Below are 17,407 nucleotides of genomic sequence, written 5' to 3'. Positions count from 1 at the left end.
CAAAGGGGGGGGCCTGGCAGACAATGCGTTTACATGGACCGTAAAACACGAGCATCAAAGCTCTTTTTTTTCTTCTCCTGGCCCGAGCTCCTATAGGAGGAAACGCACACCAACAATTCCAAAACATAAAGCGTGAGGCCCCCCCCCACCCCCCTCCCTCCTGCTCTCTACCGTCGACCAGGATGAGGATGGGTGGGGTGAGGGAGGTGGGGGGGGGGGGGGGGGTGTCCTCTATTCTGTGTGACTCGGAGGTTCAAGCGTAATTGGGAAAGAAAACACGTGTAGGAAACAAAAAACATGTGCGGTTTTTGATGGTGCTGCGACTGTACCCTGCTCCCTCCTCCACACACACACACACAACACACACACACACACACACATGTTCGCTCGATACAAAAAAAAATAACACAGAGGGTTCCTGTCCGACACCAACACCACCCCCCCCCCCCCCCCCCCCTTTTATCCCATTCAACATTTGGCACAAAGCAACCCGGAGGAATGTGATTTCTGCATCTCTCTCCCTCTCTCCCGCCTCCCACCTCGCCCCCCCCCTCCCTCTTTTCTCTCTCCGACGCACAGTGTGTCCCGGGGACTCCTCTCCGAGTCGAGGGGGGGGGAGCTCAGGTCTCTCGCCCACGACGTCTTCTTACACATTGCCCTTTGTCCCTTTTTGCCCCCGTGATTCACTGTGTGTTTGGGAAGGCCCGGCTCCCCTGCTGGCTCCTCTCAACAGACCATCTATTCTTCATCAGGTCCACTGTAGAAGTCGTGAAAAGCTGGAGCTGCTGGAGCCGTGAACCGGCCTCGTCCCTTTCTTGAAAAGATGTGACAGATTTAACCTCCCCCCCCCCCCCCAGGCCTCCCCTGGGCCCTTCTCTCTCTTAATAAGTTTTCTCTCTTTTCATTTTCCGATGGGTCACTTCGGAGATCTCCTCCCTCCTCCCCCCCCCCCCCCCGAGTTGTCAACGGCAACCCCCCCTCGGGCTCTTTATTTGGCAGGGGACCGTCAAATATCCTGTGCTTCCATGGTGCGCTGCAATAACCTTGGAGTCAGTGTTAAACATCAATGTGCTGTGGTCCGGGCCCAGCAAGACTGCTCGTCTATGTGTGTGTGTGTGAGAGAGAGAGAGAGAGAGAGAGATAAGCTTTATGACTGGTGCTTTGGTCCATCAAAGAGATGTGCTCTTCTGTTCTCCTCAACAAAAAAAAAAACAGACATCCCTTTATCATATCTCGGGAGGATAAGATGACCACATTCTTTCGGGAATGTTTGATCTCAAAGTGATGGCCTGCCAGAAGGGTGGCGCGGTCAGAACTGTGAGTGAGGGACACCGTGTCACCGCAGTCGAGCTCCTTCTTCTCCTTTAGCGGGTAGAACTTCTCTCCCATGTGGGAGAGTGTGTGTTTCCGTAAAGGGATGTCCACGATGCGTAAACAGCCGAATGCCGTCATCTTTTTGGGCGTCCATTTCCGTCCGGTCGGCAGACATCAAAAGTGCACGTCAGCGTTTGTATCTCCGCATTTTAAAAAGTGATGTCATCTCCTCTCCCCCCACCCCCCCCCCCCCATCCATCCTCGCAGTGTCTCTTCTCTCAGCTGTCTCTTTGTATTTTGACACACGACTCAACCTCCCTCCGTGCGACAGGACGCAGGCGAGTTAAATTATACGAACGTGTTTTCACCAGTTGTTTTTGTGCCGCCCCCCCCCCCCCCGCCCCCCCCTCTCTCCGGATCAGAGACATGCCGGAGAGAGACAATGGAAGCCACCGTGCCACATCAAAGCTCAGTGCCCATTAAAGAGAGGGAGGACAAAGAGGGAAAAACACACTCAAATGGACAAAAAAGCTGATTCTGTTGTGATTCTGTTTGTGTGTCAACTTTTACTCCCAAATGAACAGAAGATTTGGAGAAAAAAACGCTTTTGGACAGTGTATGAAAAGCATTACGATCTGTAAAATAGAGACAAAAAAAAATTGATTTGGGGGGGGGTGACCGTGGCCTCCTGACAACGTGACTCCAGTCACTCAGGATGTGAGGGTTTTCTTCTCAGGCTTAAGGTGTAGCCTTGAGAGGAGGACGTGGCTGTTGCTGTTCTTCAAAGGGAGCCAAATTAGAGAGACCAAGACTCTGGGGGGTAATGACCCCCCCCCTCTTGGGTGCCTTCGTTTTGGCGTAAGGTGTGTCGGAAAATTTAAGGGCATGTGTTGAGTGGGCGTATCGGAGTCAGGCTTTTCCCCTTAAATAGGATAAGTGGTGTCTAACCAGGGGGGGCTCTTTGACGCCAATCATTGTAAATCGGGTAAAAAAAAAAAAAGTAGGATTGAAATGAAAATATTTTTAATCGAGAAGAGTGTCCCTTCTTATGCATGGATACTCCGGCACAGCCTCCCCAAGACAGGAGGGCGAATGGGGGGGGGGATTTATAATTCATGGCCTAATAGGATTTGTTGCTGTTTAGCGGGATTAGGCATGTTTGAGAAAAAAAAAAAAATCTATTTATTGCTTCCAGTCAGGGGGGGGTCCCCTCAGCGGGGGGGGGGGGTGGGGGGATTTTTTTTTTGTGGAGCTTTCGTGGTGGTGCGTTGAGGTCAGTGTGGACCCAGGCAATCCCAGCATCCAAGCCCCCCCCCCCTCCCCTCTCCACCCTCAGTCCGGCAACAACCAGCATTTTTTGGATTCAATGGGCTGTTTCTCTTATAATCCAATCACATGACCCCAGTGGTCGGTCATGCCAACACACACGGCCCGTTCATGGGTGTTTTCTGTGTGCCTGTCCAGGGGCAATTAGCACTGTCGCCATCTCGGAGTGGGGGGGGGGGGGGGGGGTGGCGGTATGAGACCGTCCTGTGGTCGGCCTGTCTTGACCCGGGCTGTCGACACAGAGGAAGGAGAGAGAGAGAGGGGGGGGGGGGGAAGAGAAGGTGGAGCAAGGACGGAGAGATGGAGGGTGGGAGAGATGGAGGGTGGGAGAGATGGAGGGTGGGAGAGATGGAGGGTGACCCGTGGGCCGTCTTAGCCGAGAGGGGGCTTCCCTTTCATAAGCCAACGTTATTCTTTCATTCATGTGTGTTCGGGGGAACTGGGGGGGGGGGGGGCTGGCAGAACATTAAAGAATGGTGGTCAATTAGGCCTTTCTACAGTGGTCAGCGGTTTTGTTCCTGCTCTCAGTGGTGGGAGGCCTCCCTACTGGCCGATGCCAGTTTGGTGTATAAGCGCCAAAAAATAGAGGAAAGATGTGTATCCTCTATATAATACATCATTTTTTTACTTATTCGAAGCTTATAATCCGTGAAGATATGATAGGATGCAAGTCTTGCGAAAAGTGGTCCTTTCCCCTGTGAAGAAAGAGACACTATAAATATGGCACGATATCAGTTTAATTATAGGACATTATTTTGTGTTATTTCATTCTCAAGGGACCTGGAATAATAAATAAAATAAAAATTAAAAAAACACATCCATTTTAGTTTAGCTTTCACTTATTTGTACAGTGATAGTGATGAAAGAAAAGCTGTAAACAAAACAACAAGAGCACCCAAACCCATCGCCCGCCCACTCTGTGCTACTGTCAGAGAGGAATAGAAGGATGGAGAGACAAGAGAGGTAAAGCTACGTCTCGCTGTGGGGGGGGGGAGGAGGGAGGGGGAGGGGTTTATGGCGGCAGACGAGGCGGAGAGGTTCTTTGCGGACTCTTTGCTTTTAACAGCTTCCGTTCCCGGTCCACCATACAATTAGCACGCCGTCTCCGTGTCCCTGCCCCGGGGGGGGCCGTAATTAAACCGGGCGCCCCCCCGACTACTACTCTCCACTGTGGATGTGTTAGCGATACAATGGAACTATTTCGATTATTATAGAACGACTTGTTCTGTGGAGCTCACATAGCTGCTGCTGCTGCTGCTCTTAACGCTCTGAATGTCGTGCAGATCCCAAGTGGTTCAACGGTTATTCCAAAGGGAAAATTATTTAACGCACTTTACACGGGTAAATTAACTCTACAGCCCACAATTCATATTATAAGTCCAAATGTTTGCTCTTTCTTTGCGTCGGCTGCCTTTTTGTTGAAGTTCATGCTGCTATACTGTTTCATCTAAAGCTAAGCTGTGTCGTGCTTCTTCTTTTTTTGGGGTCATTTGTTGTAACAGTAGGCTCACAATTCCCCAAAAGGACTTTTTGAGCTTCATCGAGTCGCCACAAAAAGAGAGAGAGAGAGAGAGAGAGAGAGAGAGAGAGAGAGAGAGAAGTTTGTCTGTTCTCTTTTTTTTTTTTTTTTCGGGTCACGGGTCAATTTCTGAGCACAGGTCGGTGTCGTGTAACCGGAACAAATGACAGTTTGGTATCAGTTCCCGTCGGTGATCGCAGAGAGAGCGCGTGAACAAAACGACGCTGTGACGTTTTAAACGGCTGAGTGGGGGCTGCGATCCCTTCCTCTCCTCCCCTCTGTGTGCGCGGCCCGGCGCGGGGTACGGCTTCTCGCTCGCTGCCATCATGGGATCAGGTGACTGCACAAGGAGAGTTCAAGGGCCCGGGGATCAGGGGGCCGTGTATCACCGCTCTTAAGCTCCTCCTCTCACAACGATACGCTTTTTTTTTTTTCGGGGGGAACAGCACTATTTTCAGTGTTGTTTGAATGCTGCTGGACAGCTGTTTCAACAACATTGAGGCCCTGGGGCAGTATCGATGTTTAAAATTGGATTTTACGGTCCTACGAACACCTGTCCGTGTCCTTTCAGTACCCTCGAGGCGGCGTGTTTTATGTGGAAATTCCAGAAATGGGTAATGGGCTGAAACAGCACCAGGTAAAAACATATCCCTCATGGCTGGAAAAAAACAAATGTCCATAACAAGATTTTTGATGAGCTATGTGAAGGTAATGCCTGACTGGATAAAGGCACACAATGACGTATTCTGTTAAAATCTGAAAAATTACATCACTTTACTGTAATGCAGCCTGTAAAACCCAACGTTTATGCCTCATTACAACATCCAAAATCGGACAATTTCATTTCATAAAACAGTAGATCAGTGTAAACATGTGCATTATGTAAATATAATATATATATCAACACTTACAACTTTTTGCTTGAATTGTGTGTGGGTGTGTTGGGGAGGGGGGGGGTTGAGTTCCACACTAGCGAGCTGCCAGATCGGATGTTCTCCAGATTGCGCTCCAAAAGACACACTCTCTAATTTGAGCGGGAGATCAAACAATAGCCAGAACATTTTGGACAAAGTCGAGAACAGGAGTGATTGCCGGGACCGAGAAACAGAACGCGGTGAACCCGATGTCCAGTTAACACGGCCAAACGGTACACATGCGCTCCAAATCAAACAAAAACGCTGAAGAATATTTATGTCGTGGTGGCATAATGACTTAAGGTAATACCATATGTCATGGAACGCCTGCAGACCTAAGTGAAATGAATAGTTAATTGAGTCCCTTGGGCCAAATGTTAGCGCACAAACATGGGAGAGAGTGATGTAATGCTAATAATGACATAACAACTCAAATAATAACACAATAAAAAAAAGGACTTCCAACCGTACGAGACAGGAAACCCACGTATGCCGTCTCAGCGCTTCAACCTCATCATTTATAGGCCTTCATTTCGACCACATCGTGGAGGCGGGAACAGCGGGGAGCGCCGAGGGGCCCGGCGCGACGCTCCCAATGGAATCATAGAATCAGTCCGCTGGGATAACCACGCTAACGCGGCGATGGATGGAGCGGAGGCCCCTGCAGTCGCTGCAGAGGAACGCAGCCCCGCTGGAGGTGTGTGTGTGTGTGTGTGTGTGTGTTGCCTCGTCTATCTGCGAGTGGCTGAGTGAAACGGCATTGGAACGCCGGCGCCCGGGGAGGGGGGGGGGGCAGGAGAACAAACCGTCCATCGCAGATAGCCCCTGACCTCCAAACTCCAACACGCAGAGTAAATAGACTTTGGATGAGAATGAGTGAAACGTAATTATATTGAGCTTTTCACAGAAGGGTACACAGAATGGCCACTTCAAAAGTTAAAGACAGTCATGGAAATCGAAGTAATTAAAGAGGTCGACGCCGGCGTTGAAGAGTCCAGTTTACCCCCCCCCCCCCACTGATCAGGATCGTGTGTCAACGTGGGGGGGGGGGGGGGGGGGGGGGCTCAGGGTGAGTGGGGCCTTTAAAGCAGAGGGTTGCACGCGCTGCAGGTGGCGGGAAGCCACTGCAGCAGAGAGGACGTTTCATACATGAAATCCTCTCCTTGCGGGAGGCGAAGTAGCCTGGAGCTGTCCACAGAGGTTCTGCCCCCCCCCCCCCCCCCCGCCCTCTGCGCACTGCGGCACTATGGGTAACACTATGCTGAACATGCAACACACAGACACACACACAGGAGCTCATATGTGTGTGCAACACTACTCTCGCAGATAAAAAAAAAAAAAAACACACTCACAAAAAGAAGGCCCGGAATGCATGTGAGTAGAAACACCGGGGGGGGGGGGGTGTAGCAAAAGAGCGAGAGAAAGGGCAGTGGGAGAAAGAGTGCAAGATAAAGAGACCGAAAGAAGGTCTTCGCAAACAAAAGGAAAGTCAGTTACACACAGGGAGCGCGAAGGCCAAGGAGGGGGGGAGGGGGGGGGAAAGAAAAATCAGCGAAAAAAACAAAATTCTGCCTTTAGTCTTGGAGTGGGAGGAGTGTGATGCAGAGGAGGAGGACAGAGAGAAAGAGAGAAAAAAAAAAGAAGATATGCAGCGAAAAAGGAGAGCCTGGAGGAGGCGAGTGTCGGCGCTCGGGGTGACTGAGCCCAGGAGGGGGGGGGACGGGGGTCTCCTCTCTGCACAGACACGTGCGCAGACTTAATCAAGTTGACGCCAGCCGGGCCACATTTCCACATTACCTACCCCCCCCCCCCCCCCGCCCCCACCCCGCCTGACAGGTCCGAGGGAGGGACGAGGGGAAGAGGAGCTAGAGGGGTCCTGTGCCAGCTCCACGCACGCACCTCTCCTCCTCCTCCTCCGCAGCTCCTACAACACGACCAGGGCCCCGGCACCACGCCAGGCCACATTCCTGCGTTGGAGGGAGTGCATGGGTGTAAGTTTAGGGAGGAAGGAGCAGAAATACTACCGACTCCACTAAATTAAATATTAGTAGCGGGGAGTAGCCACCACTCCCGGTGAGATATCACATCTCCTGCTGCTGCTGCTGCTGCTGCTGCTGCTGCTGCAGCTGCTGCATGATGAAGACAATTTCGCTTTGCGAGCCCCGAGTACTATGAAAGCATATAGCCGTGCAGACATTCTGCACGAGATAAAATGCAGTCCCTCGCACATGTTTGCTCAGATATGCTCAGAGTTTTCTCTCGAATTGTTTTGTCCCGAATGGATTTCAACGGCGAATCTCACCGTAGCTGCTGCAGCGTGTGTGTTGTTCGTCGTTCATGCTGCAGTTTTGCCATATCAGAAAGATTTTCATGATTGAGCATAACTTGAATGAGTTGTTGTTGTGTGTTTGTTGTTTTTGAGTCACTCGCTAACAGGCACAAAAACACACACACACACACACACACTCATACTGAAAATACAGAGAGTAACACACTCTAAACCACACTCTCTCTCGGTTTCATAAACTCTGTCGACTTTTTATTCTCCCCTCTCTAAAATATATATACATTAACCGTACAATTTTTCTTCTCTCTTTTCCCCCCTCCAACTTCTCCTGTTTCACGTTTTTTTTTTTCTTCTCTTGTTGCTGGAGGCCAAGTGGGTCCGGGCCCAAGGTGGGGTATAGCGATGTCATTTAATAAGCAGCTTAACTCCAGCGCACACGCCTCAACGAAAAGGGCCTGCACGGGCACCCACACTACAAGAAATGTCCAACCAAGACTTTTTTTTAAAAATCTGTGCCAGAGTCCAAGGCAGGATTGTCACGTCTCAACAAATGCACGAATGCACGCACACACTAGACAACCGAAAGTCACAAATATAATAGACGGCGTTTCAAAAACGTGTTGTTGTCCAGGACAACGGGTGGACTTCTAATCTCCTGGAGTGAAAGTTCCCGGTTGGACCTTTGGTTCCACGCTGCTGTTCCTACTCGGGTGTAATTCCAACATATCACCGAAACAAGGGCCCCCCTGTGCCCGTCTAATCTTCAAATTATACACAGGTGGTTTGCTGATAAGGTTCAGAAGTGTAGATAGTAGTGTGTGTGTGTGTGTGTGTGTGTGTGTGGCACCGGTTCAAGTGAAAAAGCTCCATCCCAAAAGCATGCATGCACGTGTGCGTGCACGCTGAAACACACACATACACACACACACACACAAGGGGGCCTTCAGTGGACTCCTGTGACCTGTGAGTGAGGGCTAATTAAGTGAAGGGAGATGATAAACAATGAACAAGGGCTTCTCATAGGCCAAGCCATCACTCAGGGCTGTTGTAATGAACACCCACCTACAGGTGTGCTGATCCCTCGACAACACCAATCCCCCCCCCCCCCCCCACACACACACACACACACACATCCGTCCAGGCCGTCACGTAGCTGGTGTTGTGGAGACTAGAACCCTAGTTGCTGCGCTCGTAGCCTCGTGGGAGACATTTCAAAGCATTTCCTTTTCGATTAGCATCGTGGGGTCATGTGTGGTGGACTTGATGAAGGCTCTCGTGGAGTCAAACCTGTACGTTCATGCGTTTGGATTTTAATCCGCGCCGAGAGCAGCGTTCCTTTATGTCGAAAAAAAGCGCAACTCAAGTGTATTACCCACAAAAATTTGGAGCTGACTCGACTTTTTCCCCATTTCCAATGAATGATTAAACGACGCCGTTTCATTTCCTAGGAACGTGCCAGGTGGAGTGCCGTAGCAGCGCCTGGAGCACAACTTGTGCGTTTTTTTACGGGCTTAATTATCAAACTAATTGCTTCTGAAAATAAATAAATAAGGCAGCCGGTGGAGCGCACCCTGCTGCTAACTGATTATTTCCTCTCTGAAAACAATAACAGAATGTCCTGCTTGGTTCCCCTGGGGTCCGGTTAAAGATGATCCGCCTGAGTATTTGTTACAGATGAACGAGTGGGTCTCCCCGGAGTGTTTTTCTACCAAAGCAATTACGAAGAGAGACCGAAAGGAGTCAGCGGACGCAATATTTTCCCGAGTCATCCGTGAAATGAACCTCGGGAAGAAAAAAATCACTGAAATGTGGAGGTTTCTCCGAACTGGTCTTTGGGTTTTAAGCCCGCACGATCCTTTACTGGCGCAATCACGACCCACAGTAAGGTAACGAGAAAAGGCCTCTCGCCAAAACAAAGGCCGCCCGGCTAAAGGAACCTTTTTTTTCTTCTTTTCTTTCTAGCACCGTGACGACCGAGGGAAATGAGTCCCGGCATCAAAGTCTCAGGAGGAAGTGACTCTCTGCCCCCCCGCCCCCCCCCTCCTCCTCCTCCTTCTTGTATGGAGCTGTCCACTGCACCTTACGCTTGACGGGAAACACACTCACTCACACACACACACACACACACACACACACGTACAAGTAGGCCGCATGGCCATTTTGTTTTTGAGCCTCTGTGGGTTTTGCATTTTGTGGGGGAGGCTCGTCCTGCGGTGGAATGCAAATATTTAACTCGCCCCCCCCACCCTAGTATTAAATGAAAATGACACAGTACGTCAGTAACATACCTGCCCATGTGATCGCCGGCCTGCCTCCATCCACAAATATAACAATTATCCACAAGCGTCACGGCCACAGACGGGAGTCTCGGTAAAGGAGTCTTATTATCTGTTGTTACCGGGCAATGATTCACGAATCCTTTTTTTTTTTTTTTTTTTTTTGCGTGACTAGGAGCCGGGTGACACAACCAATCAGGGAGGCCGTGAGAACGTCTCTCTCACGAGGCCGCCGGTAGACGTAAATATTTTGTCGCGCCCGCGATAGCGGGCCGGCGGATTCACTCGAGTGGGAAACGCGGCGGGGGCCGAGGGTCGGGTCAACGATCCCGCTCCGAGGAGAGCAGGGACGCGAGGGCGTTCGGCGATAGTGAATGGGAAGAAGAAGAGAAAAGAAGGGAGGGGGGGGTCGCAGAAGTTCACTGTGACCCTTATGTCACTGAGACATGCCCACACGTCACGCCGTCCGCTGATGCAACCTGGCTCCGGGACGCCAAACACCTCCACTGTTTACACAGTCCGGTCTGACGCAGTGACCAGTGTGGGGGGGGGGGGCAGCACAGTGAAGGAACAGAAAGTATAAGTCGACAAGAGAGAGAGAAAAGAGGAAAATGAAGGGAGTGAGGAGTTATTGGGTTTGGAGTGCCCCCTACAGAGAGGACAGGAAAACGTAAACGGCAGTGACCTTGACACCAAAGAAGGAGACAAAAATAAAGAGAAAAAGGATCTCTGCAGCTCTGTGTCTAATGCACGCACACACACACACACACACATATAATGACTAGATTTTATTCTAATTAAATGGGCATTTGACATGGTAGACTACAAAGACAGAATTGATTCCATACTTAAATAAATGATGGAGGCAATTACTACTACTTAAATCCACTTGGACTAAACACAAAGACATTTTTCCTATTTCCTGCGGCATGGTGCTTTGAAACGATCTTCACGACTTACTTTCTCTTTGCACTTCTTTCATGTATTATAACGAGCCAGAGGCTCAACGAGAAGGGAAAAGCTGTCTCGTGTCCACATGTGTCTTCTCCTCGTGTGTGTCTCTGTGTATTTATGCGACTTGTGCGCACGGCTCGGTGCGCGCCGTGAGCGTGTGTGTGTGCGTGTGTGTGTGTGTGTGTGTGGGGGAGAATTTAAATGGATTTTCCAGAGGCCCACAATACCAGTGCCATGTGTTAGAGGTTCTTTCCCTCGCATATTGGCCATGACACCCTCGCGCCCCCCCCCCCCCCCCCCCCTCCCTCCCACCCCCATTGCCGCACAGCGTGGCAGCCAGCAGCACCTGCTGCACCGCAAACACACACCTGCAACGCAGTAAAAGCATGGAAACAGTCCCACGTGGAAGCGCTTCACAATAGAATCAAATACAACGCACGCAGCGGTTTCTCAAAGGCCGCACGCGCACACACACACACACACACATACACACGCACACACACACGTGCTCTCTCTCTCCGCGCTTTGGCTGGCGCTACATGCTCTTATAAGTGCGTTGACGTGTGCGCCGAGATTACACGTTCAAACAAAAAAAGGGGGTGTTTTTGGATGGCGGCGATGCGGAAGGCGGCATCGGCTATACAAGCGTGCCCTGCAGAAAATAAGCTTTCCCCCCCCCCAATGACTCAAAACAGCAAATCGGTTTAGAAATGAAAGGTAAAGCCTGCCGAAATATTGACCCTTTCTGCACCCGGAAGTGTAGCGTTGGTCCTTGAAGCAGCTCATTTGATACTTTCTTTCTAGCATGTCAGACCTGAAGGTGCCCAATGAGAACTGAGTGCTTAGTGCCACCAAAGACGATTTGGTTTTGTTTGAAAAGAAATGCAAACAATGATATAGTGTGGAGCCGGACCTTTCCTCAGCGCTGTGGAGATAACTCTGACTATAGGTGACGGCTACTGCAAATTCTTTCACACTCCAGCCAAGCTGCCGACCCCCGGGAAGGCCGTATTTGAGCATGGCGGAGCTAAACGTTGCCATCGGCACGCTGACAATTTTGACATCTCGTTTTAGTGTGTTAGCGTGTCAACATTTGCTAATTAGCTCTCAACACAGAGTGCGGTGGTCATAAACCATGAAGCAATAGTGAGAAGTTTAGAGGATCAGCAGTGTTTAGGATTTGGGGCCACCCAAGTGCTGTGGTAGTTGGGGTGCGTACCACATGGCCCAAACAATTTGTGCATTAATTCCCTGCCACGGAACCTTGTTGCATGTGACACTCTCTCTCCCCACGTTTCCTTTTGTATATATAACTCTCAAACAATTGTCAGGATTTATCAAAAAATTCTTCGAAGGGGTGGGAGGGGTGATGCTTTGCGCTATGGTTTTGTTTAAAATGAATTCAAATAAGAGGGTTAAACTGAGCTGTAAAAAATAATCTGTAAAAGAAAATTCAAAGTGAACTTTATGTCAACCTGACACAACCAGTCAACATTAATCAACATTACCAAACCCAAAGCAAAGGTAGTATTGATATCCAATGAATTGACCAGAATGAACCCACTGGTTTCATCAGGATTTTACAGTGTGGGTGCCGTGTCTTATCGCTGTGACTGTTTGTTTTTCCTCTCTTTGTGGCTGCTTGCCTTCTTCATTACATCACAGCTCACTTCCCCCCTCCCCTCACAGGCCTCACGCACATTTGGGGGAAAGGAGCAATCGACTGGCTTAATTAATCCCAACAGTAAATCCTGTGGCATGTGTGCACCCAAAGACAGCTGTCAATAAAGAGACTGCCCCCCATCCCCCCCCGTCCCCCTGCACCGTAACTAAATAGCTTGTTAACTACACCCAAAGCTTTGAGGGCTTTGCATACGAGCTCACATGTTCCCTGCAGGTGGCGTGACGTATTTTTGCTTTATTCTTACCAACTGTGGACCGATAGCTGCAATGCTCTGAATCCTTTTTGGGTGTTTATTTGAGTTTGACACACTGACGGGACGGTCGACAGGTGCTGAAAGCGGGTCCCAGTGTGCACACTGAGTGATGGTTCGCAGATGATGCCTTCTTTTTTCCAGAGCGCCCCGGGGGTAACTGGACCGAGCCCAGTTGGCCCACTGGAGGCATTGGCGAGAATGTTTCTCTCCCTCTCGGTTTATTTCCTTTCCTTGGCTTTTTCTTTCTGCTTCGCTTTCCCTTCTCCCGCTATCCATCTCGCTCGATCTCTCGGCGTTACGTCCCTTTACACCCTACATTTCCGCTTTTTTTTCTTCTTAGTGGAAGGGAACCCAGAAGCTGCTGCTTGCTGCCTCCCAAATATCAGGGCTTTGGCCGAAGTAATGGGATTCTTTCACCAGGAAGAGCAGAAGAAAATATATTCCCTCCTTTCCAGTGGTTGCAATGTGTACCATTAGAGTGTGTGTGTGTGTGTGTGTGTGTGTGTGTGTGCCGGGGCTTCACGGAGCTCCACAGGTCCTCCATTAAGACCAGTCAGTCAGCCACTTGGTCATTAGGAGCCGAGTTGTCACTAGTGGGCTTGAAGGTCATTCATCACCTAACAGGCTGACGAGAAAGGGACAGAGGAGCTCCCACTGCCAGACCCGCACACACACACACACACACACACACACTTAATAAAAAAGGCTCCGGGAGGTTTGGTGCAGGAAGCAAAGCAACTTGAGATGTATGCATGGATAAGACAAGAGACACACACACACTCACTAATAATACTTTAGCACACTTCCTTTCTAATTTTCTCTTTGCTCCCTATCTGTGCACTAACGCGTTGCAGGTTTCTGTCACATCTTTGGGATTTTTTTTGGCATGCAACCGCATTTGCCACGCGATGAAAAGTGAGGCCTTTGACACGGCCTCATCGGTGAAGAGAGCTGGTGCAAAGAACAACATTCACATCCAATGCCTGCACGCTACTCGGCGCCCCCGATACACCATGATTCACCACACGCGCACCACATGGCACATTTCGGCTTTAAATGCAATCAAACGGTTTAATTGGCCTGCCAGTCAAGTCCTGGAAACAAAAAATGGAAAAAGTTTCAGCTTATGCTGAAAAAAGGGGGAGCTCCATTCTCAAAGGCCTCGGAGAAAAACCAACACGCATGGCCTGCGACCCTTTTGACCTACACTTCAAATGCAGCTCAAACGTTTGTTTGTTTTTCTACAGTTTCAATCCTCGCCGTGGCCTCGCCCACATCTATCTCCGCTCCGAATTCAAGACCAATACAAACACCTTCATCCACTACTACTGGATTGTAGAGTTTTGGCAGAAACTTAACATAATATCAGTTTGAACGTTCTCCTCTGCGTGACTGGGGCTGGTGGGAGCTGCGATCTGAACCGAATATCACAAGTGCCCGATTTAATCTCATAATAGTCGGCTTTAATGTCCAAATGAGAGACATATGTTGCTCTCCTCGGGCCACGTAGTACAACGTCTCAGGGCAAGGCCCGGGGAAAGGGAATTTGCATCGGAACTGAAGCGTTAATGCTAGTTTGGTTTGAGGCTAATTAGCCGAGACGTTATAAGCACCCTTTGGTTAGTAGATGTAGAGGCACTGTTACAGAACATGAGCATTTGGAGAAATCATTTATAAATGCTTGACAGTGAAAAAACAAACCCCGATAGGGTCATAGAAAAGCAGCAGATTAAATAATCCAGGGAGATTCTACACCAACATAGTTCAAAACCAACACACACACACACACACACACACACACAGGCTCTGGCGCAGTGGGAGTGTTGTGACTGAGATAGGAAGAGCAGGGATTTGTTTAAAGCAACAAACCCAGGGGAGCCTCCGTTGATATGGACGGTGATATGGATCCCCCTCGCTGCGCCTGTTGCCATGGGGCCCTCGGTGCACGAGCATCTCCCGCTGCCACATCTCCTGCTGACACTGTTTTTCACGTCTTAATTCCAGTAACAACAGCAAAATGTGTTTGTCTTTGTAACTGTCTTGCATGCATTCACATGCACTGTGCACAGAAATGTGCATAACATGAATAAACCTCTGTTTTTATGCCGCTATTATTTATGATATGAAGCGACTATAACAAATGTATTTTCTTCTTTTTCCGTAATATATTTAGTGCAAAGCACTCCCGTATGTTTCTATATTGCGTCTGCCATGTTGTATAGATTATTAAATATATATATATACAGATCAGATGACCACTTCATTCTTCCAAGAATGAAAGAGTGCGTCCTTTTTTATGCAGACTATGAAAGTCTTACTGTACGTATGCCTTTGGAAAAGGTTCTTTCATGTGGTCCTACCAAAATAAATGGCTGATTACCCGAAACGAAACGGCACACATGCCAACTAAATCAGGGAGGGGAGCGACAACCTGGTCCTTTCATTGCCTTTGAGCCGGCCTCAAGGTCCGCTAACAGATTAGCGTTAGCTTGTAAGCGCGGTTTCCCCACACACCGGCCTGTTGGTTGTTGATTGCTCGTGTCTCTTTATTAATTGTACCCCACTCGGATTAGTTCACGAAAATCACACGTGGATTACGGTTAATTTGACGTTCCGGCGCGGCGTCGTACGATGTGGACCTTCTGTCTACACCAGTGGTTCTCAACTGGTCTGGCTCCGGGACCCACCATCACCCCTTAATGACAAGCGAGGAACATTCTCAACATCTCAAATTTATTAAAAAAAACGACACTTCGCATTAAAAAAAGTCCCTTCAAAATAAAATCACGGGATCCATTTTTTTTTTTATTCTAATTTTTATTTTCCCATGCAAAGGTCGGGACCCACCAGTTGAGAATCACTGGTCAACACCGTCTTTGTCGGTGTGTAATTTGAGTCGCTGCGGGCTCTTATTATTATTATTATTGATCTTATTGAAAAACAAAAAACAACAACACTGTAAACGGGCAGGTTGCGCGTCGCCGTACTGTAAAAAGACGGCCTGTGTCACAGCGGGCTGTGTGTGCCGCTGCCTCGGAGAGGATTACCCAGTGACGACAATCTGGCACGGCGACCGTCCCCCCCACGGCCCTGACGGCGCGGTCTTTGCGCAGCGTGTGACCGGATGGCTTCCCGTCTGTCCCCACGACAGGAATGGGAGCGCTGGCGGTGTGGGAATGAGGAGGGGGGGACGTGGGGATTTCGGGGGGGGGGTCCACATCCACCGCTTCCACCTCAGTGGCTGTGGGAGAGTTGTTGTAGCTGCTAGCTGGAGCTGGCTGGAGCTGGCTGGGGATTGTCTACAGTAACACTGAAAACACTGGTGGCAGTGCTGACCGCATAGATAATGAGGATAACGATGATAAAGGGTATTTTTTTGTGTATTTATTGTATTTGGGCATTTAAAAGCGCAGTCCAATCTTCATCTCTACATGGCAGGAAAAGGCCCTTTCTCAAAATATTGCACATATCGTTAGTGTTATGATTTTATAAGCATGGTGCGATTAGATGCTAGACCTAGAGAATATTACTAGATCTTTTTGAGAATTTGGGTAGCTGAGCAGCAAAATTCTTAGAGTTCATTTTTCCAGTGTGCAGAGTTGAAATCACACTGCAAACTCAATGTTAGTTACTTTAGCTAAATGAGCAGATTTATTTTGGACACTTATTCCGAGTTAAATTGTTAACACTTCGTTTGGGACAATACAAACACCAAGTTAGAGTTCAAATCTCACAGAGTCAATTTAACTCTGTGAAATGTGCCGTGTGACACTCAAACAGTCTAAGAGAGTACTCACAAACACACACACACACACACACATGCACAAAGCCACTGGAGTACCGATGCCCTTTCCACTGGAGTGGGCAGCCTGTCCGTCACTCTGAATCGGTCCTGATGACGAACCGGCTGCACTTCCTGCCTCTGTGCATGTGTTTTGTCAGGTGCCTTTTCTAATTATAAGCCGCTGTAGTACACTGTGCAGCACACACAGTACACATGTGCGTCAACACGTGCACTCCGTTGTGTACGTTCTGGTTTTGTAGGCAGGTTCACATGAGGCTGACGGGGGCCGTCCCGTGCCAGTGTGCCTGAATGGAAAACCCCAGCACAATGGGAACTTCAGACTGGCTCTCCGCCACCACTAACAGAGCAACGAGTTGTGTGTGTGTGGTACAAAAAGGAAAACTGACCCCACTGTCAACCAATGGCAGCGGATTTAAAAACGCACTTTTCCTCCTTGATAAAAACACGCGATGTTGTTGATAAATCTTTCAGATTTTGTTACTAACTGCTGGAAGTATGAAGACAAGTACAATCAATTCCACTATGGGATGTCCTGATTTGCTTCAACATCAGTGGCGAATGCTGTATGTGTGTGGTCTGATCATGTGCTGTCAATGTGTGTGTGGCTATTACACAACACCTGCAGTGACGATATTAGGGTCAGACCCCTTGTTGGGGCCCTGGTGAGTTTGTGTGTGTGTGTGTGTGCGTGCATTGTGCTCAGCTTAAACAGATGTTCCCTGTCTATCTGTCCATCTCATCAGGTTGTAAAGCAGCAAAGAAATGTGCTAGTTTCAACCCAACCCCACTTGGGCTGTAATGCTGCTGCCTGTTACTGTAAGTCAGAGTCAGCTAAAGTAAACAGCATTGCCCTGTCCTGCCTTCAGGATTCATGGCCCCCGGGGCCGGAGGGAAGAAAAAGAGCACGACTGCAGCTGTCAATGTGTGGCAATAAACTCTCTGTACCAACGCTGTAAAGAAGTGGAATAAAATTGGAGTACATTAATGTAAACACACGCTGAACAAATGGAATGCATTCCGGAGTCTCATTTTAAAGCAAAAAGAAGGTTACGGCGCTCTGGAAGTGACGATGCGG

General features: G+C 49.1%; 1 protein-coding gene across 1 annotated transcript in view; it reads right to left on the bottom strand.

The window, feature by feature from the left end:
* kcnq1.2 (potassium voltage-gated channel, KQT-like subfamily, member 1.2) overlaps positions 1-17,407 on the bottom strand; it is a 104,504-nt gene that overhangs the window by 40,557 nt on the left and 46,540 nt on the right. Inside the window, exon 13 of the mRNA XM_062562997.1 lies at positions 15,575-15,689. Coding sequence (XP_062418981.1) covers positions 15,575-15,689 — 115 coding nt within the window. The remainder of the gene's footprint in view (positions 1-15,574; positions 15,690-17,407) is intronic.

The sequence above is a fragment of the Pungitius pungitius genome, chromosome 6 (assembly GCF_949316345.1).
Source record: "Pungitius pungitius chromosome 6, fPunPun2.1, whole genome shotgun sequence".
Lineage (NCBI taxonomy): Eukaryota > Metazoa > Chordata > Actinopteri > Perciformes > Gasterosteidae > Pungitius > Pungitius pungitius.
The sequence above is the reverse complement of the archived record's forward strand: the minus strand, read 5'-3'. Positions and strand labels throughout refer to the sequence as shown.